This window comes from Miniopterus schreibersii (assembly GCF_964146895.1).
Source record: "Miniopterus schreibersii genome assembly, chromosome: 9".
Lineage (NCBI taxonomy): Eukaryota > Metazoa > Chordata > Mammalia > Chiroptera > Miniopteridae > Miniopterus > Miniopterus schreibersii.
Window position 1 is genome coordinate 1,655,074 of NC_138118.1, and position 27,143 is coordinate 1,682,216.

At 57.5% G+C, this 27,143-nt stretch overlaps 1 protein-coding gene across 5 annotated transcripts in view; it reads right to left on the reverse strand.

The window, feature by feature from the left end:
• DPP6 (dipeptidyl peptidase like 6) overlaps window positions 1-27,143 on the reverse strand; it is a gene marked incomplete at its 5' end in the record, with an annotated part of 373,544 nt that overhangs the window by 15,471 nt on the left and 330,930 nt on the right. For all 5 annotated transcript variants that reach the window (XM_081148107.1, XM_081148109.1, XM_081148111.1 and 2 more), the window contains 9 exons: window positions 3,368-3,415; window positions 4,174-4,292; window positions 6,434-6,481; window positions 7,518-7,609; window positions 8,444-8,551; window positions 12,830-12,868; window positions 14,272-14,395; window positions 20,585-20,682; window positions 23,284-23,438. In XM_081148107.1, the coding sequence (XP_081004233.1) occupies window positions 3,368-3,415; window positions 4,174-4,292; window positions 6,434-6,481; window positions 7,518-7,609; window positions 8,444-8,551; window positions 12,830-12,868; window positions 14,272-14,395; window positions 20,585-20,682; window positions 23,284-23,438 (831 nt within the window). The remainder of the gene's footprint in view (window positions 1-3,367; window positions 3,416-4,173; window positions 4,293-6,433; window positions 6,482-7,517; window positions 7,610-8,443; window positions 8,552-12,829; window positions 12,869-14,271; window positions 14,396-20,584; window positions 20,683-23,283; window positions 23,439-27,143) is intronic.

The window sequence follows — 27,143 nt, forward strand, 5'->3', positions numbered from 1 at the left end:
TATTTATCGAAGCCACATTTTTTGGTTTGTTTTTTTAAATGTTTTTATTGATTTCAGAGAGAGGGAGAGAGAGAAACGTCCATGATGAGAGAGAGTCATTGATCGGCTGCCTCCTGCACGCCCCCTGCTGGAGGTGGAGCCTGCAACTCGGGAATGTGCCCCGACTGGGAATCGAACCGGAGACCTCTTGGTTCATGGGCGACACTCAACCACTGAGCCACGCTGGTTGGGCTGGAAGCCATGTTTTGTTTTGTTTTGTTATTGTTGTTAATTCTCACCTGAAGATATTTTTCCATTGTTTTTTGGGTTTTTTTTAAGAGAGAGTGGGAGGGGGAGGGAGAAAGAGAGAGAGAGAGAGACATCGATAGGAGAGAGGCACTTCAACTGGCTGCCTCCTGCACACGCCCCAACCAGGGCCGAGGATCTAACCTGCAACCCAGGTACATGCCCTTGGCCCGGAATCAAACCCGTGAGCCTTCAGCGCGCGGGCCGACGCTCTAACCACCGAGCAACGCTGGTCAGGGCCTGAAGCCGCCGGTTTCCACGTGAGCGACACCACTAAGTCCCACACCAGTCCCGGAGGTGATTTCCCAACGAAAGGTTGGACGGAGCCTCTCAGTTTCAGACTGTGCCCCTCTCTCCGCACGTGTGCATTTGAATTCGCTGCCCTCACCCAGCCATCTCCAGTGCTGACCCCGAGGGAGAAATGTCACAATCGGGTGGCATGTTGTTAATATTAAGCCGGCCTGGAGTTAACATGAACGCAGACCTGCCACCAAAACACCTATCTGCCATTCCCGGGCCCGGGAGCCGCGGCGGTGGGGGGAACGCTGTGGGCTAATGGCCCCCAGATCCATGCCCTGCATACGAATAGCCTGTCCCCTGCCCTGCAATCCCACCCCCTCAGAAAGGCACCGGGGCAGCAGACGATTAAATTTAGTTAAATATTGGATTTCTCGTTTAATGATTGCTCACACAACTGGTTTTATCAGCAGAGCTCTGGCTGTCCCACAGGGGAGGGGGTGCTAAGCCGTGTTATTTGTCCCCATAATTGCATTCAAAGAGGGCTGGGGCTCAGCGGAGGAAATAAGGAAAGATTGGCACATCCCCCCAGGGGACTCCGCGTTTGGCTTGGGGGCCGTGGGCACCTCCAGGCGGCAGCCTACGAAAGGCCGGCCGCTCCTTAATTAAATGTGAGCCGCCTCCAACATGGGGGGGACTATCTCTTATCAGATCCAAGAACAAAGGCTGTTCGGAGGGCTGCTTGCGGGCGGTGCCCGGGTGCCCAGCGCAGACGCAGCGCGCCCGCCCCGCCGCTCTTCCCCGACCCGTTGGTCCGGGGCTTGGGAAACGACCGCTAGGCTGAGTGACCAGAGTCTTACGAAAACTAGCAGCAGCTGACTAAGGAGAGAAGGGCCGTGGGCACAAAGGGACAGATGCCGGACAGACCGTGTCTGGGACGACCTCGTAAAGGCCCTGCCTGGAAGCCTGCGGGCAGCGGGAGTCAGTTTTGCTTCTTTCTAAAAACCCAGCGGGAGGAGGGACGGACGCTGTCTCCGAGGGTCACATCTCAGAGTCACGAAGATGCTGACGAGACGCCGCGGGGGCTGCCAGGGAGCACACATCACACCCCAACACCCCCGGCCCCGGTGTCCTCTCCAGGACACTGGGAGCCCCGCTGCCAGTCACGGTGATGACAGTCCCCTCACACCTGGGCCACGCTCCCTTCCACCTGACGTTGAAGCCAGCAGGGGAGCCCTGGCCAGTGGCGCCCAGTGGTTAGACCGCCGGCCCGCGCACTGAAGGGTCGAGGGTTTGGTTCCTGGTCAAGGGCACATACCTGGGTGGCGGGTTCGATCCCTGGCCCCGCTTCAGGTGCGTGCAGGAGGCAACCGATCAATGTGTCTCTCTCACGTTGATGTCTGTCTGTCCGTCTGTCTGTCTCTCTCTCTCTGAGAAGCAATTGAAAAAATGCCCTTGGGTGAAACTTATAAAACATCAAACCCCCCGCAGCACAGTCCCCGGGGCTGGGTTGGGCTTTCTGCCCCGGCGCCTGGGCTGCTGGAATAGCCCCGGATGCACACGCTCGGGTCCGACCGTAACTACACTCCTAAGGAAACAGCCCTTAAATAATTCAGAGCCGCAGCTGCGGACGCCCGCGGGCTCGGCTTGCACATAAGATTTTCGAGAGGGAAAGGCTGCCAGTATTCCCCGAGGGGCTCTGGGGTCATGGGGACAGGGCAGGAAGGACAGAGAATCCTGGAACAGTAATTTTAAACTTTAGGGCAGGGTGTTGGGGGCAGGGGGAGAAGAGGGCCCATCGGCCACCTTCAGGGCCAGACCCTCGCCCACTGGGGCCTACCCGACGTGTGTGTCCCCGTGGCCTCCAGTCTGTCACCGTCACCCGGGACCGGCCATACGTTAGCTGGCAGGCCAGGCTTTCCGTCTGCCCTGTGGCCACCCCCCTTCACCCTCTAAAGTGGAGAGGAGGCATTTCTGTTGCTTGAGCCCCCCCAGTGTGGGGCGCCCGGCGACGGAAGCCCCAGGGAGCTCTAACCACTGGGCAGCCCCGGCCAGGGCGGGCACTGGATAAATTCTTATATGAAATCTCTTTAAAGCATCACCCCCCCCCCCAGTTGTTCCCAGGAATTGTCAGCAATGGCGCAGAGAGTCCCGTGTCACCCCCCCCCCCCCCCGATGGTGACATCCTGTATCACAAACGCAGAATCTAGACCAGGAAAGTGGCTGAGCGACACCCTCCCCTACTCAGTTTTCATCAGGCCTCGGGGTTGTAGGGAGGAAAAAACTCCATCAGGAAATGAGCCACATACTCCTGAGTTCTAACAAATATTTAAAATGAAAAGGACACATTTTCGTTTTTAAAAAAGAAAGATGTCCTGTGTCAACCTGCGTGGGGTCCCTTCAAGCAAAAAAGAGCCGTGTGTCCCTCAGGAGGCCCTGGAAAGCTCTTCCCTGCACACGACACCCCTCCTGCCTTGAAGGTGCCCCAGGCCCCCCAGGACAGGTGAGCCCGGGAGAGCCACCGAGCCCCAGCCCCTGGGAGGTCGTAAGAGGGGAGCAGACTGGGCAGGGCTGGTGCTCAGAGTGTCACATGTGAAGCACTTTGTGGCCCGAGATGGTGTCCAGGCCTCGGCATATGTGGGGTGGGGGGTGGGGCCTCCTGACTTTCCTTCCGTCAGGCACTTGAGCGACGTTGGCGATGGGTGGGGTCCCTTCTGAATCTCGAGGCCCCGCCCATCTCTGTCCCCAAAGAGGAAAACTCGGCCTGATTATCTCGTGAGGCTTTCTGCTCCCTTCTCCCGCGTCTCGGGTCTCGGGAGATGTAAGAAAGACCAGAGGCACTTACTTTTCTTGTCGGTTGTGTTGTGCACGGTCACCCTGGGGACCCCAGGACCTGCGTCGGGTCGAGGAGAGAAGTGGGAAAAGAGACACAAACAGGCTGTTAGTTGATCTGAGAGCAGAGGAGGGTCTGAGCCTGGGTTAGGGTTCGATGGTCTGTGAACTCTGGCCCCGGGGAGGGTCAGCACGGGCCAGGCGGAGGGGACCAGGCCCCCGGGGACCAGGCGGGGGCCAGGCTGCGGGGTGAAAGGCCTTGTGCCACGTCAGTCATGGGACCCCAACAAAAGTACAGCGAACCCTCGATTTTGCTGACCCCGACTGAACGGATGTCAGATTTAATGGACAAAATTTCCCGTCCGAACCAATGGAGCCACCGGGCCAGGGCCAAGTTTATGTCTTTTTAGAAGATTCCTTTCCTTTCTGAAGTTGGGGATAAATTATCTACGAATTGGGCCCCAGGACAACATTCGCTTTCCTGTCTGATACCCCTTTCATCTAACCTCATTCCTTAAATACGCTTAAGGGGCCCACCCTTGACATTGATTCGCTACCTTTATGGGCCTGGGCCCATCAGTGTGTAAAACACTTGCCCCCAACTAGCTCACGGGACATTTTTTTTTTTTTTTAATCTTCACCCAAGGAGGGTATTTTTTTTCCATTGATTTTTAGAGAGAATGGACGGGAGGGGGAGGGAGGGGAGGCCGGGAGAGGGAAACATCGAGGGGAGAGACACACATGGGCTGGTTGCCTCCTGCACGCGCCCTGCGCCCTGCGCGGCGCCGACTGAGACGCGGGTCCGAGGCCGGGACCCACCTTCGCACGTGAGCAGGAAGAAGTCCGCGCTGTGGCTGAAGGACGCGCTGAAGTAGGTGCAGTTGCCCACCAGTTCGCAGGACAGGCACTGCCTGTTGAAGCTGCCCACCGTGCTGGCACTGGGGGGGCAAGGGCAGGGCCGTGAACCCGGGGAAGGGGGAGCCGGCGGAGGCCAAGACCCAAACCGCCCTCCGGCCGAGTTCTCGGCTACGCGGGTGTCCTGGGGTCCCTGCCCTCACCCGCCCCCTGCTCAAGCCCGCCCAGGGCACCCACTGCTTCCACCTCCCTGGCCACCCGGTCCCTTCGGCTGCGTGTTCCCTCTATGGCAGCGATTTTCAGCCTGTGTGCCACAAGAATTTTTTCCTTTCTTTTTAAAAAAATATTTTTATTGATTTTTAGAGAGAGAGGAAGGGAGAGGGCGAGAGAAACATCATCTATAGGCCGCCTCCTGGGCGCCCCCTGCTGGGGATCGAGCCCACAGCACGGGCCTGCGCCCTGCCTGGGAACCGAACCGTGACCTCCTGGTTCACAGGCCGATCTCAACCGCTGAGCCACGCCGGCCGGGCATGCAAGATTTTTTTAAAACATGATGTCCAGTCAGGGGCACTGACCTCTGCTCCCTTGGATTGTCAAATAAAAAAATGACAACAGCCAACACAATAGCCGTCCAGTGTGAATGAATCAAAATGATACCTATTTTTTTCATCAGATCGGCAAAAACATAATTTTTGGTGTGCCGCAGAACTTCAGGAATTAGTTTACGTGCTGGGAGACAAGACAGGTTGAGAATCGCTGCTCTACGGAAAGGTCTCCTTGGTCACCTGCCCTGTCATGCGGGCCCCCTGCACGTCCCTGGCATGAGGACAGGGAAGCGTTTGGTGTTACGATCTGGTACTTTGTCTGGACAGTGTCCTTGTCTGTCTCCCGGAGCACATGATCAGCTCTTTGAGGACAGATGTGTCCCGCGTCTCTGAGTCCCTCCCAGGCCTAGCATCGGCACGTGACCGGCAGGAGGTCCAGCAACACCGCTGAGCCCCGCTGAGCCCCAGCTGTCCTCAGCTCTCCCGACAGGGACATGGCGAGAAACGCTTCTCACTCAACGGACCTCGAGGGGCAGGAAGCTCGGGACCACTCTGATCAACGATTTCACGTCAAAAGTGGCCTCAAATGTGTTTCCAACATTTTAAAAAATGCCAGGGAATCTTTTAATGCACCTGGGAGAAGTTACTGTGAGCACTTTGGGGGGGGGGGTCACCCTGAGCGCAGGTTCCAACATGAAGCCCAGAGCAGAAGCCAGTTCCCGGGAGACACCTTCTAACTGTAAGTCAGAGGAACAGCCGGGAGTCGCCTTGGTCGCCTGGGATTGATTTGGTGACGGGCCTGCTCTGAGCTACCCTGATACCCACGCAGGGATGAATGGACTATGGAGAGAGGGAAGCAGGGCTGTGACCCCGTGGATCTGTCTGCTTTCTCTTCCACAAGCCCCTCCATACTGGCCCTTACTCTCTGGGTGCATGGACCAGCGGATGGGGGGGAGGGGAGATCAGGCCTCGGCTGTCAGGCTGGGAGTCCCCTGCCTCAAGCCTTTAGGTCCCTGGAATGGTGTCCTTTTAAGTGGCCAACGTGGGTGCAGGCGGTGACCATCTGCCACCCCCCAGTTGGGAAGGCCCTGAGGAGGTACCAGGTGCCCCTGTTCCCACCTCTGTGAGTCCCACTCCAGAACCAAAACCTTCGATCAGAACAGTAACTGGGCAGCGGAGAGGATGTTTGCCGAGGAGAGAGGCCCCGCCGAAAACCTAATTCCCTGCCCCCCTTCTCTGAGATGACAGGACCTGGCCAGTGTGACACCAAGTCAGCCTCCTGCCCCCAGACCATCAGCATCTTCCCAAACCAGACTGTCCCTCCCTCCGACGACACCCGGGTGAGGACACTCCCTCCCAGGATGTGAGTGACATGAAGAGGAAAGGCCCCTGGGACCCCTCCAGTTCTCACCGGGAGAAAATGAGGAGGGGGAAACTCAAGTGACAAAAGTAGAAATAAAAATAAAGTTTCAGGTTGGGTGGCCTGGGCATTTTTCAGTCTTGCTTTCCCGACTTTATAGCTACTGATCTGAGTAGCTTTCTTTGCTGCCTCCCGGAAGGTGCTGCTGAGAGATGCAGATCTGCCCAGCATTTAGGCCGCCTCAGGCAGGGGCCACCCTGGGGGGGGGGGGCCCATTCGAGGGAGGAGCCACTATGGGCCGGGAGGAGGGGCCCCGTACCTGTAGAGCTGTCGTCTCCTTGGCAGGTCCTCGGTGCTGAGGAAGTAGCTGCAGAGACCAGCGGGAGTACAGGAGTTAGGGGCTCCAGGTGTCCCCCCCTCACCCCGTGCAGACACTTCTCAGGGACCCCACTGTCACTACAGCCAGCACTGCTTCCGCTCCGTGCTGGCCCGGGCGGTCCTGCGCCTGCCCGCGGGGCTGTGTTGTAGGGGCGAGGACCGTGGCCGGTACCCCTGGGTTCGGATGTGGGGATTTTTTTACAGGATATTAACCACCTGGAGGGCAAGGACCCAGACAGAAGCAGGGGTGGATAATTCTCATCAACTGATTTTCACCGAGGACCCCGAAAGAGGAAACCTGGGCTCTGGTTACATGATCAGGGTAACTAGCACGTGGGCCTGGGCGCCCCGACGGAGATGAGCCCCAGCTCCACCTGTACGGACTGAACGCCTGCGGTAAATCACTTCCCTGCTGCCTGTCGGAGCTCACTCATGTTTGAAATGGGGAGAGCGGTAAGCTACCTCGCCAAACTTTGTGTCAAATGAGGGGCAGCTCCTAAAGCACTTAGCCTGGCGGCGGGACTCCCAGAGGCTCAGTCAACACCAGGACTAGGACTATGCCCCTGTCCCCCGCGCTGGCTCACCTGCGGGCCTGGCTGCAAGGTCACCTTCACCCTGCTCTCTCCTGACCCCACCACAAGGCCAATGTCACCCCTGCTCTCTCCCGACCCCACCACAAGGCCAATGTCACCCCTGCTCTCTCCCGACCCCACTACAAGGCCAATGTCACCCCTGCTCTCTCCCGACCCCACCACAAGGCCAATGTCACCCCTGCTCTCTCCCGACCCCACTACAAGGCCAATGTCACCCCTGCTCTCTCCTGACCCCGGGCCTGGGGCTGTCAGACAGAATCTATGCCTATTTCCATGGAAAAACTAGGACCTCCGGGGGTCCTGAGCAGGAAGACAGGGCTGCTGGGCCACAGTCTGCACCCAGTGACTCCGATGGTGCTGAAAAGCAGCGAATGTGCTCCAGCCCCAGAGGGAAGGGCCCCGTCCCAGCCGCAGGGTCCCAGGCGCACTCACATCTTATTCCGCTTCTCGTCGTAGGACAGGATCTTGGTCACGTCCCAGTCCCCCGACGTGATGGACTGGATGTTGTCGTTGCTGCTGTTGGGCTGGGACACAGACAGGCCATGAGGAGCGGGAGCGCGGGGCCCCCTGAGCTGTGCCGCTGGATCCCGAGCCCCTTAGGTACCAGGTGTGTGTTTGTGGGAGGTGCCACCCGTCCCGCCAACCTGGTCTCTCCTGGGGGCCCCTGACCACCCAGCCCACAGCCCTCTCTCCGTCCCGAATGTCGGCACAGTCCTATCTTTGGGGCTGATCCTCGGGTACCAGCACCCCAGGACTCCCACCTCGATGTCACATTTCAAAAGAATTGAGGCTTCATGTGCTGCAGATACCGTTTCTTTAAAATTTATAAATTTATTAGTAGTCATTACATGCTGCTCAGGGCTGCCTTCCTCTTAACCAAACCCTGGAGTCAGGGCCGTGACCGGTGCTAGTGGCAGTGTAACAAGATAATACCTGCATTTGGCCGAATGTGGAGGTGGGACACCTGGGAGGCTGGGCCATAGGGGCGACTACTGTGCACTGGGCCCCAGCTGCCAGGACAGAGGGTAGGGGACACCCCGCAGGCGGAGACGGAAGGCTGACAGGTGCAGGACCGGCCCACCAAGTAGTGGACCAGAGTCCTCGGGCTCGCGCCCAACAACGGACGCCAGAGTCTCTCCTAATACTGTCACTTGTATTTTAGGTGACAACAGGAAGGGCATGATGTGTCCCCCGACCCCATCAGAACCTCTGGCCTGCACCAGTGCCCCACCTGTGAGAACCCCACTTCCAGTTTAAGTACCCAGGGTGGCTTTGGGGACCTGGACAATGACAAGGGTGCTCAGCCACTAGAGGCGTCCCCGGCCCAGCCCAGCAGTTTAGGAGACCCGGGGACTCACCTGGGAGGACGACACGGTGATGTGGTAGAACTTGCCCTGTCCCCCCTGCGGGATCGCCCTGACAAAGAAGAACTTGCGTCCATCCCTGGAGAACAGCGGCTCTTCATTCTGTGGGCGACAGCAACCCAGTGAGTCCTGGCAAAGGCGTCACTGTTTTCAGGAGGCTGCGCCAGGGTAAACCCATCTGGAGGAGCCCTTGCTATGTGATTTCTAATCAGACACGCAGCCGAAAGCATCAACGCTGTGTGGGGCCTTCTGAGAGGAGAGGAGTAATGAGGGATTCAGAGGGGACATGCTAAGTGCCACTAAAGGGTGGCCCCTTGCGTCACCAAGCTCCGCAGGCGGGATGGGAGCCTGGAGCTCCGGCAGCCCGCAACAGCGCATCCCCCTTGAACGGAGGCCTGTGGCACCCAGACCGTTTTGCAGAATCCCTCCGGGGGCATTAATGATCTGTCCTAAAGAGTGGAATTCTCAACAACCCCACATCCGATTCGGCCTGAAAATAAATTCGATTCTCTCCTCGCTGCCTTTGCTTTTTTGTTTTGCCAAATCCAGTTTACAAAAAATAGGTGACCAAGGAGACGAGAATGAGAAACAGCAAACAAGGGCACATTGTACCCATCCTAGAAACACTGTGTCCATCCTAGAAACATTGTATCCATTCTAGGAACATAGTACCCATCCTAGAAACACTGTACCCATCCTAGAAACATTGTATCCATCCTAGGAACACTGTATCCATCCTAGAAACATTGTATCCATTCTAGGGAGTTGTGGGAGGGAACCTCCTCCCAGGTGCTCACTGCGCTACAGCATTGCCTCTAACTAGAGAAAAGTTGATGAGAAACAAAACCAATATTCCCAGTCGTCCCACTCAAAGCCAGTTGCCACTGTCTCCACCTGGTTCCTCTAAAGCTGAGCAGTCACTGTGCGGCCCCCCCAACCCCCTGTGGATGGCTGTCACCTTGATGGGCAAAAAGGGATTTGTCTGTGACATCATCTCGGCTTCTGGGAAGCTCCGGTTTGGAAGTTTCCACCATGAGCACCAATTAGCCGAATAGGGTGCACGCTTTCTGACTTAAGGAGCGCCGCCCTCACGTGGGGACCGAGCCCCAGCTGGCACGCGGAGACTCGCCTCCCCGCCGTGAACGCGTGCAAATGCAGCGTGCCGGAGAAATAAGCTAACATGTGATTAAAATGACATTTAATCTCCAGGAACATTTGCAATGAAATGAAACCTTTAATCTGCAAATATTTATTTTTCCATTTACAGTTGGAGGCATGGCATTTAAAAGTGGAGGAAATGAGAAAACCGGCAGGTAATCATTTTTGTTGTTTTTTTACACGAACTTCTATTTGCCAGTGTGGGACAGACACCCCAAATGTGCCTCAGTTTCTCTGGGAAAGGGCTGACATGTTCAGCAGAGAAAAATATTGGGGATAAATGGAATAAAGAATTAATTCTGGCCAGAAGCGTTGTTTTTGTCCTGAGAAGGTGTGAATCACGGGGATGTCCTCTTTACACTAATCCACGGGACACTCGGTGGTGGGGGGAAGGACCAGCCTGGGAGCCTAAGACCTGATTTCTCAGGCAGCACGTGGGTTTTTAGTGAGAAAGTCCAGTGGCTAGGAGACCTGGGTTTTAACCCTGGTTCTGACTCTCATGGGTTTGGGGGAAGTGTTTCTAGTCTCCCTGGGTCACAGGGAGTTTATCACACTCGATGCCTGGTCTCTTCACCCCTGTTCACAGCAGGTCTGTGCAGAATGAGTCCCTTTTCTCGCTGAGATTCTTTGTGAGCTATCGGGAGCTTTCCCGCCAGTTCTCTCTGTGGTTCAGATACACTCGCCTTGGCCAAATTTTGAAATCACAAAACCAAGATCCTGGTTAAAGGGAGGGTCAGAACTTGACCCCTAGGACCGACTCTTCAGTCAAAGCTGCTGGTGAATTTGCATCAGGACCGAAGGTCACAGGCAGCGGTGATGGGGTGTGTGTGTCCCGGTGGGGGGACTGCCTCTTTCTCTAGAATGTTCCCAGAGGAGAGGGAGCTTGGGGGGGGGGTCTCCACCGTGGGACACACGCACACATATGCCTCTTCTCGGCTCATGGAAACCTCTGTGGGCGTCCCACTGCCTCAGGATGGAGATGGGAGGAAAGGAGAGGGAGATGGGGGTTCAGATGGCTGCCCAGGGTGGCTCTCGCTCACCCTGCTGCCCTGGCAACAGGCATTCTCAGCAGAGTTGATCTGAGCAGACGGGGTCTCAGGGAGGTTGGTAAGATGTCCCAGACCCCAGTCTTCTCCTCAAACAACACTGTGCCCGGGACCCCTTTGTGACGGCTGGCGGTTAGCAGCCTCCCTGGCAGTAGGCAGCCGGTCCAGCTGCAAGTCAGTCCCTAACTCGCCTTCTAGGACCTCGGGGTATCTTGGAGGACGTGGAAAACGACGGGCGATTTTTGAAAAAGAGCATCTGTGGATTCGTTTATGAAAACTGTCTTCGGAAGGGATGTCCTGACAAATTGTCGAAATTGGATTTTCTCACTGACCCCGGAGCTCCCGCGAAAGTCCCACCTCGCTCGGAGGAGACGGCTCCCTCACAGGACTTGTCTTACCCTCAGGGCGGCGCCGCCCGGTTTCCCACAGGATCTAAACATGTTCGGACTGTTCGCCACAAGGAGACCCCCAAGAAACCAGGTGGAGGAAACAGAAATATTGCCAATGCTTTCATTTTCTCCTGCCAGAGTCGGTCATATCCAGGCAGCTGTTCTGGACGCATCCTTTCTAATTCGCCCAAAGGGAGTCAGGTAACGGAGACCTTAGGTCTCACCAAACATTGTGCGTTGTCAAGAGCAGAGACTTTCAAGCCATCCCCGGGGCCCGCTCTCCGGGAGCACCTCGGGGGCCACGGAGGGGGCAGGGCGGCGGGCTGGGCAGCACCCCTCCCCGGGCCACCCCCCCGACGTGTCGACCTGGGGTTCCCGTGGGATTCACGTGAGAGCCGTTCTGTGTAGCGCAGGCCCCCAAAGCCACCAAGCAGTGGGTCTGGGGGCCGGGGCAGTGGGGAAGGTGGGAACTCGCCATGGAGTAGTTAGTGACTTGTCTGTGGACTAGGTACCTGCCTGTGGAGTAGTTACCTGCCTGTGGAGTAGTTACCTGCCTGTGGAGTAGTTACCTGTCTGTGGAGTAGTTAGTTACCTGCCTGTGGAGTAGTTACCTGTCTGTGGAGTAGTTAGTTACCTGCCTGTGGATACTTAGTTACCTGCCTGTGGAGTAGTTACCTGCCTGTGGAGTAGTTACCTGTCTGTGGAGTAGTTAGTTACCTGCCTGTGGAGTAGTTACCTGTCTGTGGAGTAGTTACTTGCCTGTGGAGTACTTAGTTACCTGTCTCTGGAGTAGTTACCTGTCTTTGGAGTAGTTAGTTACCTGCCTGTGGAGTAGTTACCTGTCTGTGGAGTAGTTAGTTACCTGCCTGTGGAGTAGTTACCTGTCTGTGGAGTAGTTAGTTACCTGCCTGTGGAGTAGTTACCTGTCTGTGGAGTAGTTAGTTACCTGCCTGTGGAGTAGTTACCTGTCTGTGGAGTAGTTAGTTACCTGCCTGTGGAGTAGTTACCTGTCTGTGGAGTAGTTAGTTACCTGTCTGTGGAGTAGTTACCTGTCTGTGGAGTAGTTAGTTACCTGCCTGTGGAGTAGTTACCTGTCTGTGGAGTACTTAGTTACCTGCCTGTGGAGTAGTTACCTGTCTGTGGAGTACTTAAGTTACCTGCCTGTGGAGTAGTTAGTTACCTGTCTGTGGAGTAGTTACTTGCCTGTGGAGTACTTAGTTACCTGCCTCTGGAGTAGTTAGTTACCTGCCTGTGGAGTAGTTACCTGTCTGTGGAGTACTTAGTTACCTGCCTGTGGAGTAGTTACCTGTCTTTGGAGTAGTTAGTTACCTGCCTGTGGAGTAGTTAGTTACCTGTCTGTGGAGTAGTTACCCGTCTGTGGAGTAGTTAGTTACCTGCCTGTGGAGTAGTTACCTGTCTGTGGAGTAGTTAGTTACCTGTCTGTGGAGTAGTTACTTGCCTGTGGAGTACTTAGTTACCTGCCTCTGGAGTAGTTAGTTACCTGTCTGTGGAGTAGTTACCTGTCTGTGGAGTACTTAGTTACCTGCTTGTGGAGTAGTTACCTGCCTGTGGAGTAGTTAGTTACCTGCCTGTGGAGTAGTTACCTGTCTGTGGAGTAGTTACCTGTCTGTGGAGTAGTTACCTGCCTGTGGAGTAGTTAGTTACCTGTCTGTGGAGTAGTTATCTGCCTGTGGAGTAGTTACCTGTCTTTGGAGTAGTTAGTTACCTGCCTGTGGAGTAGTTAGTTACCTGTCTGTGGAGTAGTTACCCGTCTGTGGAGTAGTTACCTGTCTGTGGAGCCAGGCTTCACTTTCATCCTCGTGTTTCTGAAATGAAATAAGAGCTTTAGAGAAAGGACTCCGGGCGAGTGCTGTGTCCGTGGCCCGCGGGGCAGCACCAGTTTGCTCCCCTGTGGTGGCTGCAGCGGCCCAGACAGGCCTGGGGCCACCGCTCGGGAGGAGCCGGTCCCGGCCCTCTGCTTTGTCTGTACTGTGGCTCAGAGCCAAACCCAGCTGTCCCCGAACAAGAAAAATGTCACTCTCCCCAGCAGCGAGGACAAATCCATGGCAGGTAGGAATCCTTTGGAAGATGGGGCACTTTTACCATTCGATGGTCACCCCTGACTGGCCACGTGCCCATCAGAGGGTCAGCACGGACCAGGCCCATGTCCATTTACAGGCAAACCTCAGGTGCTTCTTTTAGAAATCTGTGTGTGTGCGCGTGCGTGCATATGGGGACATACGTCAACTCTGAGTAACAGTCCCCGTAGACCAAACATTAGGAGGGGTTTAAAAAATATATGAAAAGTAGGTCTCACAGAACTGTGTGGAACACGCGTAACAGATGATCAGACCAAACAAACCCCCAACCCCCCAGGCACAGCGACTGAGCATAATGACCAGGCCTCCAGGGGCCCCAGGGCACTTGCCGGCCAGGTAGTTTCTGTTGCTGACACTCCCAACTTCAAGGACACAGGTAAGACAATTACAAGCAATTCCCTGCCTCCTAGCCGGGTGTCCATCTTTCCTTCTTTCTCCTCAAGCGAGCCCATCAGAATAACCTGGATTTGCTCTAAATTACGTGCAAAAACCCAGGTAAACCACGGGCCCGGTGGAGGCCCTCAGTCCCGGCAACAGACCACAACGGCTCGCTTAGGCGGCTAGTGGCAGCTGCTGCTTGGCGGCTCCCGAGTCCCAACGGAGCGGCTTTGTCAGCCTTTTCTCTCTTCAGTTGGGAAATGAAAATTCAGGGTCAAAAAAGAGCGCCTGTGCCCGACCTGTGTGGCTCAGCGGTTGAGCATCGACCTATGAACCAGGAGGTCACCCGTCGATTCCCGGTCAGGGCACAGGCCCGGGTTGCGGGCTTGATCCCCAGCGGGGCCTGCAGGAGGCAGCGGATCGATGTTCCTCTCTCATCACTGATGTTTCTCTCTCTCCCTCTCCCTTCCTCTCTCTGAAATCAATAAAAACATATTTAAAAAATTTAAAAAATTTAAAAAATAAAAGTGCACACAGCTGGGAGGCACTGAACGGACAAGCCCCGTGTTTCTGATAGTACTTCAGTCACCCACCAGGTGGCACCAAAGCAGAGACCTGGACGCAGGCGTCACCGTCACCAGCCTGAGGCTGAGCCCTTTGCCTGCAGCCACCAAGCCCAAAGGGCTCAGAGGTGGCCTTGGTGATGCCCCCGGTGCCTCCTGCCGCCGGTCTCGTCCCTGCCCCGTCCGTACCTTGGTGCAGACCCCGGTGGTGGCGTCGCAGAGGGTGAGGATGGACACGTTCTGCGCCCGGCTCAGCCAGTTCACGGCAACCTTGGTGCTGGTGGCCCATTTCACCATGGTGATGTAGTACTCCCTGAAAACACACGGGCGCACGGGATGAGCGGCTCGTCCCAGAGCTGGACGCCGGGGCTCACGGCAGGAACCACGGGGACCAGGACGGCTCGTCCCAGCCCTGGATGCCGGGGCCCGCACTGGAGCATGCCCAGGGAGGGGATGGGGTCACAGACGCCAGTGGGGAGCCCCCGCCCGTGGGAGGAAGGCTCTGCTCTCCCTTCCCCTCTCCTGTAAAGACAAAACGCCCAGACACGTCCTCCAGCTAATCCGGGAAACCGGTTCCCAAAACGCCACGGAGCCCTGTGCTGAAGTTAGCAGGAGGGGCACCGGGCGTCCGGTAATTAATTCAGCCACTCGGAGCCCTGAGACACTGGGGTTTTGTTTGAGGGGAAAAAATAGTACATTTAAAAGAAAGAAGGAAGTGTCAAGAAAATAAATGCACACGGAGGACACCCTCAGGTGAACTCAGAGAACGTTCTAGAGACCAGCTAACGCCTCCAGACCCAGGACACAGGCAGCTGGGCCTCCAGGTTGGCCCCAACCACGCGGGAGGGACACCAGGGGGGGGGGAGGCTGGCAAAGGCCCCCGTCTATCAAGTGCAGAAATCAAAGAGGTTCCCGAGCCCCGTGGGGCTGGGTGGGGGCTGCTTCCCCGGGACAGGGGCCCCCACGCCGAGGGCTGTTCAGAGGCAGTGAGCGTGAAGACCATGAGCACCCACCTCCTCCAGCCGAGAAGCTGGGGGTGGGCACACAGCCTGCTTCTCCGTGGGGAGCTCTCCGGGGTCCCTGACATACCCGAGAACTGTGACAATGGGCAGAAGAGACTCCCCAGGCCCTGCGCCCTCCAGGGCCACGGTCAGCTTTCCTTCCTTTGCCCCTTTCCCGCGCCTGCGATCGGCACCCCTGTTCCTGAGGACCCTCTGCTAGCAGGGCAGGGAGCGCCTTGAGGTAAAGAGCAAAGGGCACCTCTCTCACGCGTCCCACCCAGTGCCCAGGCCGGGGACCCGCAGAGAAACCTATGGAACACTCGAGAACAAGGCAAGAGGGCGTGGGACTGACCGGGCGGAGGGCAGAGGGTCGTGGGAGTGAGGAGAGCACAGCGCAGACGGAGGGGACAGTAATGAGAGGAGGCCACCCCCGGGAGGTGCTGATGTCGCCAACACAGAGGGGAAGCAGAGTGTCCCCCTCTGGGTCCAGGTGTGGGGACTGGGCCGGGCTGTCCTGTGGCTTCTCCACGGAGCCTGTTGGTTGTCAGCACAGGTGATAAACCCGGGGTCACACAGTGACGTCACTGTGACTATTCTGTCTTTTCTCAGCTGCCTAAAGGAGCAGAGCAGGGACGGGGTCCTTGCCATGGGTCCTGTGTGTCCTGGCCAGGGTTTGGCAATTCACTGTCCCCCTCACTCAGAGAGGCAGGGCCACCCACAAAAAGAGCAGCAATCAGCAGTGACCCTGTTGGGTGCAGGCGGGACATCAGCCGAAGATGTCACCACAGGAGAGGGCAGCCTTAGAAACAGTGTTTAACTAACCTTAACCCTAATCTTAACACTAGCCTAACCCTAACCCTAACCTAACCCTAAACGCTAACCCTAACCCTAACCTTAACCCTATCCTAACCCTAACCCTAACCCTAACCTTAACCCTAACCTAACCCTAACCCTAACCTTAACCCTAACCTAACCCTAACCCTAACCTAACCCTAACCTAACCCTAACAATAAACCCTAACCTAACCCTAACCTTAACCCTAACGCTAAACCCTAACCCTAACCGAACCCTAACCTAACCCTAACCTAACCCTAACCCGTAACCTAACCCTAACCCTAACCTTAACCCTAACCTAACTCTAACCCTAACCCTAACCCTAACCTTAACCCTAACGCTAAACCCTAACCCTAACCTAACCCTAAACCGTAAACCTAAACCGTAACCTAACCCTAACCTTAACCCTAACCTAACCCTAGTCTTAACCCTAACCCTAAACCGTAACCTAACCCTAACCTAACCCTAACCCAACACTAACCCTAACTAACACTAAACCCTAACCTAACCCTAACCTCCCGCCCCGGCAATAAGCCCTAACCCTAACCCTAACCCTAACATACAGTATGACCCAGACCTGCAGCACCTGGCAAGCGCTGGGAATACAGATGCTCAGGCCTCGCCCCAGACCTGCCGAATCTGAAACTCGGGGCGGGGCTGGGACCCCAGGTGACAGGGCGACGCTCAGGCGTGAGCCTCAGAGAACAGGTCCACGTGCCGTTTAACCACAGGCCCTTCGGTCCGCCTCCCCCTCCGCCTTGGCCCACACGCACGGTTCTGCGTGAATGGAGGCGTCGGGGGCGGGGGGAGGGGGCAGGTGAGCGCCTCAAGTAAAGAGAAATTTGGCCGCAGTTAAAGCCGCGGAGAAAACAGGGTTGGAAGCAGGAGATCAGGAAGGTGCGCGGAGCCGGGCTGAGGGACGCGGGACTGATCCAGCGTCCAGGTGCCGGGCGATGCCGAAGCTCTTTGATAATCACGGAAAATAAGTCGTCGTATTTTGAGACTCACAGAAGCTGCATTTCAGAAAGAACGCGCCCCCGAAGTGTTAGCAGGAAGCAGAGATTCCCGGAGGACACGACGCTAATTTTCTCTTTTGTCCTAAAGCACTTTACCTGCCCACAAGCACGCAGACTGGCTCCAGGAGCGCTCGGGGCTCAGGGCGCCGCGGCCGCCGGGCGGCTGGTGGGGAGACAGACCAGCGACCCCCAACCTGCAGCCAGGTGAGGACCCTGTGCCGGGGGGGAGCACGTGGAGGGGCCCGGACCCCCCAGGAATCTTCGCTCACACAGCTCAGCGAGGGGAAGGCAAACGGGCAGAGGCCCTGAACCGACACTTCGCCAAAGACGACACACAGGTGCCAAGAGACGCGTGAGAAAATGCTCAGCGTCGCTAATCAGCAGAGACGCAGGTTAAACCCACAACGAGGCCTCACCTCGCACCCGCCCGAGTGGCTCCATCAACACGTCAACAAGCGACAGGTGCCGGGGGGTGTGGGGAAGGGGAGCCCGTGTGCTGCGGGGGGATGCAGACGGGGCAGCCACTGTGGAAACAGTGGGGAGGGGCCTCAAAAAATTAAAAATGGGGCTGCCTTTTGACCCAGCGATCCCGCCTCTAGGAATATATCCTAAGAATCCCGAAATGCCACTCAGAAAGAATCTTTGTACCCCGATGTTCATAGCAGCGCAATTCACAATAGCTGAGATCTGGAAACAGCCCGAGTGCCCCTCAGTAGGTGATGGATAGAAAAGCTGGGGGACATTCACACCGTGGACACTACGCAGCTGTAAAGAGGGGTCCCTCACCCTTTGGGACGGCACAGGGGGACCTGGAGAGCATTATGCTAAGTGAAAGCAGCCAGGCAGAGAAAGACAAGTGTCACAGGATCTCACTCATATGTGGCATCTAATGAACACAATAAACCGATGAACAAAACAGGCCCAGAGACGTGGAGACACGGAGCAGACTGGCAGGTCTCGGGGGGAGAGATTAACGAAGAACCTACACGCGTACGTGCGTGACCCACGGACAGGGAACAGTGGGGGGGGGCCTGGGCAGGGCAGGTGGAGGGCAGGAGGGGTTAATGGGGGGAAAGGGGAACATCTGTAATTTAGAAAAGAAAAGAGGAGCCCTGCTTGGCTGAGAGGACCTGTTGACGTCCCTCAGAATCTCCAGCCAGAGGCGCCTTCAGATCAGGCCACAGGGCTCCCGGCGAGCGCGTGTGAATTTTTTATCAGCCCATTTGCTTGCCATGAAATATTGATGGAGTGTCGTCCCTCCTGAGGGGACTAATGTGCCTGTCACTTCTTGCTGTTCCGAATTCTGGCTGAGCTTCCGACAGTCCTGTGCCAATAAAGGGCAAGGAACAAAAGGCTTGTTTACCGAAACAGGGCCCGCGACCAACGCTGGCATTTTAAAAACACGGTCTATTCCATGGATCGAGCCGGAGCAAAGAAGTCCCTTGAGCGACAGATTAAAAAAAAAAAAAAAAAAAGATGTTGCTTAATGAAAAGGGGTCGTCGAGCAGAATGGAATGACACGGACTCTCCGGGGCTCCCCGTGACGGAGCGTGGCCCCCGGGCGCCGCGGGCGCGTGGCACTGTCTGCGGGCTGCTGTTGGGACGCCGTTTAGAGACGGTCGGGGCGCTGAGCCTAAACCAGGAGGAGGCAAACTGGGTGCCCGGTGCTCCTCCAGGGCTGGGCGTGGCCCCCACCCCCGGGGCGGACGTCGTGCGGGCCTTGCGGCCGGCGGGGCAGACGTTTCCCCAGAGGCCAAGGCTGAGGCCCTGCTGGATCCATAACCCAGCCGCTTCCGCTCACACTTCTCCGTCCAGCGGGCCCTGTCCGCCGGCTTCTCCGACGCCTGTGGGCCGGTTCTAACGCCTCGCGGTTCCCTTACTAACCCGGGAGCCCCTGGACGGGGAAGGGAACCTGCGACCCTGCGACCCTGCGACCCTGCGGTGCTCAGGCGGACGCTCCGGCCCCGCGGGCAGGGCCGGCTCCATGCTTCAGGGCCCCCTCGCACCTGCAATCACGCGCTCGCCTGTGAGGACCTGCCCCAGCCCATCTCCCTCCGCACCCAGGCCTCTGCTCCCGTCCCCACCACCCCCTCGGTCTGAGAAACCTGAGCTCCCTCGGGGGAAGTCGGAGGGAGGGCGACGGAGGGCGGGCTTGACAATGCCCGGGGGCCGCACACGACTAGCCTCGCGCTGCGCAGGAAAGCCATGGTCCCCGCCAGCTTAGGGCGCGAGAGCGAGCCAGCGCCGGAAGGCGGCCCCCGAACCTCGGGCTCGGACGGACGGAGGCCGATTTTTCACTGTCCTTGAAGCTAATCAAGCCTGCGGAAACAGCACCACCAAATTGGCTAAATGAGATTTCCAATTAACCGCAGCAGATGGCTTACATTTTCCAGGTGACTCTCCGCATTAACTGGGCGAGGTGGCGGGACCGGCCTCGGGGGGCCAGGCAGGGCTGGGGCTGCGGGGAAGCCGGGGCATCTACGGGCGTCGGGAGAGGGCACAGAGCAACGAGCCGAGCGTCTCTCCCACCCCAGCAAAAACAGGACCAGCCGAGTGGGTCTGAACCCCCCCCACTGCTCCCCAAGGAGGGGCCGCGGGGGTCAGGCCTGGGGACCGGCTGCAGGGGGGGCCCAGTCCAGGGCGGGCGCCGACGCGGGGGGTTCGGGCTTCGAAACCCCCTGTCGAATCCCACAGAGACCTCTGCCTTCGGGGATGTGGGCTGACGGGCTGACCGTGGGTGTCACCGTGATGACAACGTCACTCACACCCCTCTGCCTGGGCCCCGGGTCCTGCCCTTCCAGAAGCTTCCGGAAGCTACCGACACCCTGGGGTTTTGTAATTGGATAGTAAAGGCCCAGGCCGGAGCGGTGGCAAAATTTGGGTTTGGGGTGTTTGCCGAGTCACAGAAGGAATCACTTCTGGCCTCAAGGGGCCCGTTTTTATAGACTCGCGGGGATGAGAGGGCCCTGGTGCCGGACCAACGCCCCCCTCTCCCCCGCACCCCCGGCCGGTCCTTATTAACATTCTCAACAGGAAGGTTTCAGGACCTACGTGGGAAGTTAATACATCTCCAGGCTCCTGGAGCTTTGGGACGAAACAAAACTGATATTCAGACCCCTTCACTCTGATAGATGCTTCTCAGCATGTTTTGATTTAAAAAAAAAAAAATCCACATAAACCAGCCGTTGCTAATAACAGGGTCGTTATCTGTGTCCAATGCCCCCCCGCTGCTGGGCGGGGACCTCGCCATCTGGGAGGGGTGCTCGCGGGGCAGGAGCCGCTGGCCCGCCCCCCAGCCAGGGGGTACAGCGATGCTCTGAATGAGGCTCTAAAATCGGGGCGCCGTGGACAGAAAGCGTGGTTACGTGGACTTTCGGGGAAAGACGGTGTCGGTCGCCCCCTGCCGGACGCGGGCGGTCCCGGTAGGAGGAAGGACGCCCGACGCAGGCGAGAAGCGGTCGGACGGGTGGGACTGGGGCTCCCGCCCAGTAAACTGATGAAGCACACGGGAAACTTGGGGTAACTGCCCCTTTTCTTAGATGTTGGCATTAGCAGTAAAATACATCGGCGCCTGAGGAGGCCCCGCAAATCCAACAATAACAGTGCATCTCGTTATGACTGTTTCCTGATGTCAGAGAGAGGGAAACAAACCTCATCCGTGGGTCGTCCGGGGGCATCATCTCCAGGTCGTGGGTGGGTCCGTTTAAGCCGATGACATGCAGGGAGATACTGGGGTTTTCACATCCGGCCTGGGACGGACAAAAGGACAGGAATGTGAGGCCGCCCGCGGCCTGGACGGTGCCCGGGCCCTGTGAGGTCTCCCCAGGGCAGCCGCAGGCTCCGGGACCCCGAGCTCGGCGCCGAGGGCGGGGTGTTCCCGCGTGGATGGGGGAGAGGTAACCCGGAGACGCTTCCTCCTCGGCGCGGAAGCCCGGCCCCTCCTCGCTGCACCCACCGGCCCCGCCGGTCAACGCCGGGTGAGCGCCCGTCCACTGGCTTAACCGCCGGGAGCTGGAGAGAAACTAGGTGGGGAGAGAAAGTCCTGGAAGTGGGGGGGTTAGCGACGCCCAGGCGTGGGGCAAACACAGCCCTTTGAAGGGAATGGGACGTCCTCTCTGCTCCCCCTCCGCTCCCTGGGGACAAGTGGCACCAGCTGGAAGGGCGGTGGCTCTGCACCGTCAGCCGGACGGTGGGTCAGACTGATGCCCTGGCTCCCCGGGCTCCCCGCAGGGGGAGAAGTTCAGGGTGATGAGGGGATCCGCGTGACAGGCAGTCCCGGGGGTCCCCCGGTTCATGGCTCTGACTTGCGGGAAGGCGTTACGGGCCCAAGGGCGCCTGAGTCCTGTGGGCCAGGATATGGTGACTTTCTGTTAAAACATGAAACCTCAGGCTCTGAGGGACCTGGGGTTTCATCAGTCTGACTTCTGAGCATCTGTCCCAGAGCTCACTGTAAGGTCAAGGTCAAGGTCATCTCTATAAAACCAAGGACATCACTGTAAGAGCAGGCTTATCACTGTAAGGCCAAGGTCATCACTGTAAGATCAAGGTCATCTCTATAAAGACCAAGGTCCTCACTGTAAGGCCAAGGTCATCATGGTAAGAGCAAAGTCATCACTGTAAGATCAAGGTTATCACTGTAAGATCAAGGTCATCACTGTAAGATCAAGGTCACCACTCCTAGGTTGAAGGGACACCCATAAAAGGGTTAACCTGGAAACCATTCTATCTGTGGGTGGTCCGATGAAGGTCAGACAGCCCTGGCTGTGTGTGTGTGTGTGTGTGTATGTGTGTTTGTATACGTGTGTGTGTGTGTATGCGTGTGTGCGTGTGTGTGTGCGTGGTGGGCACGTAGGCTGGTTGACAGACTAGGCATCGTCCAGCACACTTTACTCAAACGTGTGCCCGGCTACCACCCTGGGCCCTTCCACGGGGCTTTAGTGAGCGACAAGCTGGAACGGGAGGAAGGAATCCTGTCCGAAGGCAAACCCAAGTCCCGCACCGACATCCAGGTGCCCTCAGGGTGGGAAAACGGCAGAGACAAAGGCCCTGGCCTCAGGAATCGCCAGGGATCACGCTTCTCCACCTGGGACCTCGCAGGACCCTGGCCACACTGACCAAAGAGCCGTGGCAAACGGGTCTGTCCTACCAGCTGCTGTGGCCTGAACGTCGGTGTCCCTCCCGGGTGAAAATGTGGGGCCCAGGGCCCCCCGGGACGGTATCTGCAGGCAGGCGGGGCCTTTGGGAGGTCACCGGGTCAGGTGAGGTCGTGAGGGTGGGGCCCCACGAGGGGGTCCGTGTCCTTAGGAGGAGAGGAGGAGACCACAGCTCCCCGCCACGTGGGGACACAGGAGCGCGGCCACCTGAAACCGAAAGAGGGTCTCAGCAGAGCCTGAGCGCACGGTCACCCGGCTGGACTCCCAGCCCGCAGACACGAGAGAAACGAACGGCCGTTGTTCAGGCTTCCGGGCGTTGTGTGTGTCGCCGCTGTCAAGGGACTGAGACCCCAGGCGTCTCCCGTCGGCCCCGGCTGGCTCACCGGGACACGATCGATTCGGGGAGGCCCTCGGGCATCTGATGACATGGGCAGGTGGGCTCGGTGCTGTGCGACGGAGGCTGGAGGGGTCCTTCAGAGCAGCCCCAGGGGGAAGTGGGCGCCCTCCCAGGCGGGCGCAGGGGCCTGGGGCCGCCCGTGGGCAGCGGGACAGCTGCCTGCGTGCGTCCACGGGAGCTGCACCCACTCTCCCGGGCACCATCTGTCTCACCGAGTGGGCAGGAGAGGTTTGGGGTCAGGTCCTCCCCTGGCACCGCCCTGCTCTAATTTGCTAACGGAACGAGGTTGGATGCCGGCCCCTGTGCCCCCCACCATGTCCCCCCACCATGCCCTCATCTCTGGCTGGCTCCGGGGACCGGCACTGTGGCCTGAGATGCCGTTAGACACACTCCCGGCCACGACATGGCCAAGCGCAAAGCAGCCCAGTGGGGATCCAGGGGCCAGGGGCAGACGGGGCCCTCTGACCTCCCAGGAGCCAAACCCTAGAAACGGAACACGGAACGAGTGTCCCAAGGGTGGGCGGTGTGAGTTTTTGTCACCTGGAATCACAAGGGGGAGGGGATGCATTTATTCTGGTTCGGACAGAGCGTAGACAAAAGATCAACGGCAACTCAATCATTTCAAATAAAGTAAATGTGCCAACAGATTGGACTCAGCTGACAGGGCGTGAAGGGCAATAACTCATCCTGCCTCTCGGCCGCGTGGCTCCCAGCACGTCTGCGGGTCACCGCCCTGCACTCAGGGCGCCGGGTGGGGGGCGCGGGGGCACCGTGGTTTGCTGCCGTGGCCTCTCGCCTACCTTGGGGTAGTGGTAGAGCTTCACTGTGGGGTACGTGGCGCCCGTGTAGGTCGGGAGCTCCATGACAGGCACGCGGGAGTCATTGATGGTGGTGTAGGCGAGCCTCGTGCCGTCCGGAGACCACCAGTGGGCGATGTGGGTCTTCAGGATCTCCTCTGAGGGAAGACAAGGCGGAGAGATGTGAACAGTCAGCCCCGGGAGTGGGGTCCAGCGAGGGAGCTGCCAGGAGACCTGGACCCCTGGGTCCCGGGACACGGCAATGCCACAGCCCTGCGAGGTCTCCCCTGGGCCCTGCCCTCGCCCCCCTCCCACGGGGCCCAGAAGCGCCCGGTGCTGGCACCGAGCTCAGCACCATGAGACCCGATCCATCGGGGCCCAAGCGGACGGAGGCTGATTTTCCAGAAACCATTTTTTTTTTTTTTGGACACAATTTGAGCGTGTGAACCTAACAAGCGCTTCTGAACTGGATGAGGATTGCGCCGCGGAGGGTTATTATTTCACGGTGACCCGAGCAACAGAACCGGAGGAAAGGAAAGGTCTGCAAAAACTCCATCTCTTCTCAACAAAAGAGCCCAAACAAACAACCCCCACTTGTCTTCATCGCTTTTCGTTTCTTTTAATCCTCACCTGAGGATATGTTTATTGATTTGAGAGAGAGACACACACATCGATTGGCTGCCTCCCCGCATGCGCCCTGCAGGGGGACGGGGTTCAAGCCTGGAACCCAGGCACGTGCCCTTGACCGGGACGCGAACCCTCCAGCCCTTTGACGCTCTAACCACTGAGACCCACCTGCCAGAGCCACCAAACATCGTTTTAAATTCAGCCCCTGAAACGTGTCCAACGTACGAAACACGAGGAAAATCCGCCATAATACTCTGACCTCGACGTTAATTTAATAATCTGCGCAGAGAGATTGGTTTAGTGTCTTAGGCAAAATGTGTTATCAACCCTGTAACGATCTTTAATTTCCTCAGACAGTTATATGTTCTCCCAAAGCCGGTCATCGCATTAATAGTCACAAGAAAGTTAAGACGATCGAGATTCTGAGGTTGGAATTTTAACTGGCGACTGAGTGAGCCACCCACGGAGAGAAACCACCGTCTGTGTGTACGAAGCGTTTCTCAAAAGTGCTGACTTTATTTTGTCTTCTCCTGAAAGTTAGAATTTTTAAAAAATAAGTTTTTATTGATTTCAAAAGAGGAAGGGAGAGGGAGAGAGAGAGAAACATCAGTGATGAGAGTCATGGATCGGCTGCCTCCTGCGCGCCCCCTGCTGGGGATCGAGGGGCCTGCACCCGGGCCTGTGCCCTGCCCGGGAATCAAACCGCAACCTCCTGGTTCGTGGGTCAAACGCTGGGCTGAAAATTAGATTTTTTTTTAAAATTTTTTTTTTACCACAGAGCAAAATTATATGTAGCATTTCCTTTGTACCCTGGCTTTTGTTTTACAATTTTATGGCGGGATTCATATTTCCTCTTAGGGTGCATCCCAGGAAAGCTCATCGTAACACGTTTTCCCGAGAGAACCCTCCCAGAGCTGAACTCGCCTTACTCGGCCAGAGCTGTGCTGCATAATTATTTCTTAATATCCGTGAAAGCATATTTTGAAAATAATGCGCAGCAAAAGCAAGGTGTGTCAGGCAGGAAATTAGGCTTCGAGTTTTGTTCATTTTTTTAACGGCAGGTGAATCGACGGTAAGTTACAAACAACCCTCGGAACGGGTTCTACACTCAACCGCACCCAGTTGTTCATTTCGGCTCGTCCTGTTGTTCGACTTGTACGGACACATCCTGACCGCCCGGGGGCAGCCCCGGGATTCTGACTGAAGGGGGGTGTCCCCGTGGCCACACTCGGTCACAGCTGGTCGTAAGGTGTCGCCTTGCTGTTTGTGAGATGCAGGCGGAGATTCAGGGGAAGCAGAGGTGGCAGGGCCAGGCAGGTCCCCGAGCGCGGGATAAGCCATTCCTGACAGGCTGTCCCCACTCGCTCCATTCTCCGAATTTCCTGGGACTGTGGCCATCGCCTTGGACTGGAGCAGCCCCGTGGATGAAACATTATGAGGCTAAAGAGACAAGGTCACCATTGCATGGGACACGAGCTTTAAATCCTGCTCCAAGCCGGGCATGTGCCTGAGCCGGACGCTCTTCCTCGGACACGGGCTGTGCACGTGACAAGGACAGAAAGGGGAGAGAGGACGACCCGGTGGAGCCACCGCCCTCAACCCCGGCCCTTCCTTTGAGAACAGCTGCCCAGGTGGCATCAGCTGCCTGGGGTGGACACCTGGTGGGTTTAACTTGGGGACATTTCTGGTGACTTACTGAGTACCTGCTGGGTCTCACACGCTTAGGGCCCTCCCTCTGCTTTCAAATGAGCCATAGATTGAGCCCTGGCCGGTGTGGCTCGGTGGATAGAGAGTCAGCCTGTGCACAGGAGGGTCGTGGGTTCAATCCCTGGTCAAGGGCACCCACCTTGACCATTGCAGGTTCTATTTCCGGCCCCAGTCGGGGCTTGTACAGGAGGCAACCGCTCCATGTGTCTCTCTCACCTCAATGTCTCTCTCACCTCAATGTCTCTCTCACCTCAATGTCTCTCTCTCCCCCTCTCTCTCTCTCCCTCCCTTCCACTCTCTCTAAGAATCAATGGAAAAAACACCCTCAGGGGAAGATTAACAAAAACAATTGCGGAGCCACAGGAAGTGCTCCGCAAACGTCTCCCGTGGAGACAGGGCCCTGCTCAGCCCCTGCCTCTCACCGACCCTCAGCGCCTGCCCCGAGTTTATCTTCCTGCACCCGGCCTTCCTCCTCTCTCCCTGCCAAACCCTGCGGGGACAGCAGTGCTCACCGGCCAACGCCCTGACTTTGGGACAAAGGTGCCCCGTGTTCTCTGAGCTCCGCCACAGCCTCGTGGGAGGGGCAGGGCCACGTTCTCCGTCCGAGTGTGTGAGCCCATTTTACAGAGGGGAGAGTCGAGGCCCAGGAACCTTGGAAACTCGCTCAAAGGAAGTGTCAGAGCCTTGCTCCGGCTCCACGCCCACTCCAGCTGTGAGGCCTTGGCCAGGAGACCGGTTATTTACCCAGAAGCCCGGGACCGAGGGGTCTCAGTCTCCTGATTCCGGGCTCACGCTGTTCCCAGGACACGGCAGCCTGGCCAGAGAGCCAGACCACGCGCGGCCGGCCTCCTGTTCCAGTCCGCACAGCCTGGCAGCTCAGGCAGCCGGTCAACATTTGGTGACGCCATCTGCCCGAGTCACATCCGCACTGCCGACTGTCATCTTTTAATGAGGCAAGATACACATCGGAACAGAGCGCCCACAGCGCCACGGGCCGAGCGGGGACCGCTCCTGAAGGAAACGGCCCCGTGGCGTCGGTCCGCTCATAAGCGCCCGCTCCCCCCACCCCAGGGCCCTACGTACTGGAGAAAATCAAAGTGCCCCGAGAAATCCCAGAAAATTGCAAAATACATAAATAGCACACCTGATAGACCCGCATCTGGAAATAAACGGCCTCATTCTAAATACAGAATCTCTGACATATTCCCGCTTGCATCTTCTGCCTTTTTTCCTGCCGCTAAATATTTTAACAGGTGCTGAGAGTAGAATTAAATGGGGGGGGGGGCGCTAAAAAAGAAACCAGGGCGCCTCAGGCCGGGCGGCAAATGGAGCTGCTGCCTTGGGACGCTAGCTGCCCCCTCATCAATGCCAATGGGCGCCGGGATTCGCATATTCCACACCCAGCGCCTGCTTATCCTCAGAGACCTGCCAGTTCCCCAAACCCACCCCGAGCTGGGGAGCCAGGCAGCCGGTGCGCGCGGTCGGCCACCAGGGGGCAGCGTCCCCCCCACGGCTGGCAGGAGGGGATG